This window comes from Mandrillus leucophaeus, unplaced genomic scaffold (genome assembly GCF_000951045.1).
Source record: "Mandrillus leucophaeus isolate KB7577 unplaced genomic scaffold, Mleu.le_1.0 Scaffold520, whole genome shotgun sequence".
Taxonomy (NCBI): domain Eukaryota; kingdom Metazoa; phylum Chordata; class Mammalia; order Primates; family Cercopithecidae; genus Mandrillus; species Mandrillus leucophaeus.
Genome location: NW_012105587.1, coordinates 1,111,775 through 1,116,973, shown reverse-complemented (window position 1 = coordinate 1,116,973; position 5,199 = coordinate 1,111,775). Strand labels below are relative to the sequence as shown.

The 5,199-nt window shown below is 36.8% G+C and overlaps 1 protein-coding gene across 2 annotated transcripts in view; it reads right to left on the bottom strand.

Annotated features, from left to right (window-relative positions):
* TGDS (TDP-glucose 4,6-dehydratase) overlaps nucleotides 1–5,199 on the bottom strand; it is a 23,768-nt gene that overhangs the window by 3,693 nt on the left and 14,876 nt on the right. For both annotated transcript variants that reach the window (XM_011996650.1, XM_011996648.1), the window contains exons 6-10: nucleotides 4,646–4,744; nucleotides 3,459–3,518; nucleotides 1,962–2,005; nucleotides 1,215–1,380; nucleotides 584–642 (exon numbers count right to left, since the gene is read on the bottom strand). In XM_011996650.1, the coding sequence (XP_011852040.1) occupies nucleotides 584–642; nucleotides 1,215–1,380; nucleotides 1,962–2,005; nucleotides 3,459–3,518; nucleotides 4,646–4,744 (428 nt within the window). The remainder of the gene's footprint in view (nucleotides 1–583; nucleotides 643–1,214; nucleotides 1,381–1,961; nucleotides 2,006–3,458; nucleotides 3,519–4,645; nucleotides 4,745–5,199) is intronic.

The window sequence follows — 5,199 nt, the reverse complement described above, 5'->3', positions numbered from 1 at the left end:
AATACTTTCATAAGAAAGATGTTATTATCAGCTGGGCGTAGTGGCTCACGCCTGTAATCCCAGCACTTTGGGAGGCCGAGGTGGGCGGATCACGAGGTTGAGATGGAGACAATCTTGGCCAACATGGTGCAACCCCATCTCTACTAAAAATACAAAAATTAGCTGGGCATGGTGTCATAAGTCTGTAGTTCCAGCTACTTGGGAGGCTGAGGAGAACGGTGTGAACCTGGGAAGGTGGAGGCTGCAGTGAGCCAAGATTGCACCACTGCAGTACAGCCTGGCGACAGAGTGAGACTCCGTCTCAAAAAAAAAAGAAAAGAAAGAGAGAGATGTTATTATCCCTAGTTCACACTGGAGGTTTGAAACCTCAGACTTGGAAAGGGTCAATAATTTTTTAAGTCACATAGCTAGTAAGTAATAATGCTATACTTAATCTGTATGGTACTTACGATTATGAAAAAAAATGTTTTACCAGAAAATTCAAAAGAGATAAACTAGTTATTGGTCAAGTCCACATATTTTATAATTTTAAAGGTACCTAAGATTTCACAACCTTTCCCCAATGTTTTAACTTGTTACTCACCTATCATTAACATAATCAACCCAGTTTTCCATTTCGGACTCTGAATTGGTCTCTTTGATCTGTTAAAATGGAGAAGGCTTTTGAGTCAAATTATTAAATGAGATCAGAGAATAACAATGGTATTTAATGGCTGATTAAAAAGAAAACAACTGCTTCATAGCGGGGAAGACAGCTAAAATGAACATCATTTTAGTAACACTGTCTATACTTTATACTAAATTCCATCTGAAGCTCAGATATACACATTGGATTTTGGTTATTATTCAGTCCCTCTTTCTATTAAATGAATTTATCATTGATGTCCCCTAATATATATGGATATTCATAACTACTGATATAATTATTTTATATGTCACTGTTACTTATTTTAAGACACAATTTTATATTTCTGAAAATGAGTTATGTCTTACAATTAGGGACAGTACATTTAATGAATTATTTTTTCCTGAAAAGCTGTTACTAAATAGGTGATAAAACTTAAATTAAGACACATATGGTACACATAATCCATTTCATTTTCTGCTTGCTTACTTTTAAATTAAGTAAACTGTATGCTTCTGATTTTGACTAAATTAATGGTTACTGCCACTAACAATTTTGAAAATACCACCCTTTTAAAATAGATACATACCAGTTGTATTAGTTCTTTGGCAAGCTGGACAACTGACATTTCAAAATTGGTTCCGATGTTATAAATTTCACCTGGTTTCCCTTTTTTGAGGACAGTGAGAAATGCTTCTACAACATCAGTAGCATAAAGGAAGTTTCTTGTTTGAAGCCCTGACCCATGAATGCAACTAAAGAGATTAAATGAAGTGAAATCATGAAGTGTAAAAAGGTAAAGTTTCCTAAAGCATTGACTGAGTACTACAACTCCAGAGAAGCCACTTCCCATGGGGATCCCAGAATCTTTTACTGAAAATACAAATTCTCATAGCTTTTCTAAATTTTGTTCATATTTCTTAAATAATTTCCAAACCCTCTGAGGGTACTTAGTAGGAAAGTGACAAACATATTAGTGACCCCTGTGAAATGTGTATTCAATTTTATACCATAAGTTCATTTTAAAGAAATATCTACAGTTCTATGAATTAAATAAGTTTTTTGAGAAAGTAAAATTATATAAAAATAGATTTCAAATGTTAATGCTATAATTCAAAGTTCTATGATAGGTTATTAAGATTTGAAATTATCTCAAGTAAATTACAAAAATAAGATACAGATTATTTTGAAAACTATTACACTGGAGAAATGATTCTTAAATTTGGTGGGACATTAAATTTTGTGGCCTTTAAGACTTTATGATATTCAAGAAAGTGTCACCAAATACTCTAACATACCAGAAAAGCATATGGGTAAAAAGGTAATAATAACATACCATTTCCTGTTGTGCTGTAGCAAAGATATAAATTTTGGAATAACCTAAAAGAATATTTAAATATCATTTCAGACTGGAAATTTACTCATTAGTAAGAATCTGAACTCATACCAAGATTAAAAGACTATTAAGAAATATGCATAGGGATTGCTTCTAATTCTTTTTATCAGTTCATTTTAAAACCTACTATAATATTTGATAAGTAAAAGAACTCTTAGTTTGCTATTTCATGAAGACAGGTTACTTGAAGATAAAATGATCTAAATAGTGGAAAAATGCAGAAAGAGTCTTCATCAGACCGTTGGTCTCATCATAAGGCTCACCTTTGTGCTGACTTCATAAAGGCAGACATTTGTATCTTACTTATTGGATTACATATAGCACCTATGCACTAAGTGCTTGAGGAATTTATAGAAAGTAAATTCCAGTGCTCTTGGATTCAAAGAAAACTTAAATTAAGCAAAGTAAATATTAATACCTGCAGGTCATGACATGGCCCTTTCCTTTGGGCAAACAGATCAATGCAACCAGATGGGAAGCAAGAAAACCCAGCCGGGCGCGGTGGCTCACGCCTGTAATCCCAGCACTTTGGGAGGCGGAGGCATGCGGATCACGAGGTCAGGAGATTGAGACCATCCTGGCTAACACAGTGAAACCCCATCTCTACTAAAAATACAAAAACTTAGCTGGGCACGGCGGCAGGCGCCTGTAGTCCCAGCTACTTGGGAGGCTGAGGCAGGAGAATGGCATGAACCTGGGAGGCGGAGCTTGCAGTGAACCGAGATCACGCCACTGCACTCCAGCCTGGGCGACAGAGCGAGACTCCCTCTCAAAAAAAAAAAAAAAAAAAAAAAGAAACAAAAAGAAAAGAAAAAAGAAAAACCCAGTCTCCAAATTTAGGACGAGTGGCCAAAGTTATGTAAAATCAGACTTGATGATACAGAACCAACCGCACAGGCATTTTCAGCCTCTAAACTAAATTTTTTTATCCATTACTTGTAGTACTTTCTGGAAGATATTCATGCCTACACCATAAAGATAAGTTGAGGCACAGTTAGCCAGCTGACACTAAGACAGTTAATGTATACAAGCTTCTTGCATCACTAGCTAGCTAGCTTTTGACTTTCTGTATACCCTGACATACTGGTCTGACTGCAAACAAGGAGTCAACTACAGCATGTCAGTAGTGGTAGAAGTATACTACAATGCTTTAAAGTCTTTAAAAGTACAAGGTATTTTCACACATATCATTCTCATTGGATCCTTCAAAATCTCTGCCAAGTGGTGAAGCCAGCTGGTGAGTGTCAGCCAGCTTGAGACTTAAAACTCATCTTCAATCTCTAAGTCTGAAGGAATCTGCAAGAGGTGTTATACAGCATATAAAATTATGTAAAATTTACAACATATTATTTTGACAAATAACTGAAAAGGGGTTATTTCAAATAATGAGAAGTTACAATCACTGAAAAACACCATGAATTAAGAAGTAAAGTTTACCTTTTCTGGATATTGATGTGGTCCATAAACATTACTGCTTCTTGTGATAACAACTGGAAACTTAAAAGAATATTCAACATTAAGGCTTTTGAAAAGGTCTAATAATGATGATTATTTTAAAGATGAGCAGAATTTCAAAATATGGGCACTGTTGCCTAAATAATTCTACACACCTTAAGGTCAAAGGGAAGAGATTTTTTTCTAACGTAAGGTTTCTAGAAAGGAGAGAACAGGATTCAGATAAAGGCAGAGGTTCCAAAAAAAAAGAAGAGGAACATTCTTTTATTAGTACAAGAAGACGAACACAGATGGCACAGGTTTATAAGTCTGATTGATAGCAAAACACTGAAGAACTTTCCAGCTGATTATTTTAAAGACCACCTCAAGGACTCTAAATTGGCTCTCTTCATTGTACCAATCCCTACAAATAAAAAGAGCTACGATGAAAGTGAAAAGGACCGATGCCACCAGAACCCAAATGGTGAGAGAATCTTTAGGAATTCCAAGGCTTGCCTCTCTGACCCACACCCTAAAAACTCACCAAGAGCAGTGGGAAGCCAAATGTAGGAGATTCAAGGTGAGGATTCATATGGGGTAAGGCTCCCATACCGACACTGTCAGAGCCACCAGGGGCAAGTCTACTTCCCATTCATGAGGAGCCACAAAAGCCAAATCATGCAGAGAGAAGCACACGGCAGAAAGGGGATCTGTCCTCCCTCTGTCTTCCTCCACTCATAGGACTCCAACCTCATTCTGACTCTAGCTGTAACACTCTACCTATTACCGAAATAGAAAAACAATGTATATTCAAGTTATTCCTTTAATGATGAACTGAATAAGAAGAGGTAGGTCCTATTTTGTCCACACAATAGAGGAAATTAGTTTTTAAAATTCCGTAATATGTAAATTTTCTCAATCTATGCCTTGTACTCTAAGCATGCTGCTAAAAGCTGACTTGGGCTGGGCGTGGCTCACGCCTGTAATCCTAGCACTCTGGGAGGCCGAGGTGGGTGGATCACTTGAGGTCAGGAGTTTGAGACCAGCCTGAGTGTCAGATCGAGACTGTCTCCGAAGAATAAATAGAAAACTTAAAAATCTTTAGGGAAAAAAAAAAAAAAGCCCACTTGGAGTCTTAACACTTAGGTCCAAAGGAAAATGTTTCAAGAGTTTCTGCAATCAGGTCTTACCTTATATCGTTCCCAGTAAGACTGTACAAAACATTCAGCAGCTGCTTTAGATGATGCATAAGGATTTGTAGGTTGTTTGGGTGAAGATTCATCGAATTCCTAATTTTAAACATATTTTAAAAATTATGCATATTTTTAGTATAAAAATCAGAGCATATGTTAAAATCTGAAATGTCAATCACCAGATTTTAAAAGCCGCTTCTTAAATCCTATGTGCCTGGTGTTTTCCCAAGGACATGTAGTAGCTTCTTTAATGTGCACAACAATCCTATATAGCAGAGAGAGAGAACGGCAAGTTAAGGGCCCTGAGACAGAAGCGTGTCCAAAGGAATTGCAGGAAGGCTGATATGAGGGGACCGTGGGAGAGGATGTCAGAGAGCTAGAGGAAGGCCAAAACCTTGAAGGCCACCGTAAAACAATGACTGATTTTTGAGCAGAGTAATGCCAGGTCTGACTTACATTTTAAAAATCACTCTGGTTACTTTGTCGGATCTGATGTAGGGTGGCAGGGTGCATGAACAAAGAAGTTTACCTGATAACAACTGCAGAGAATT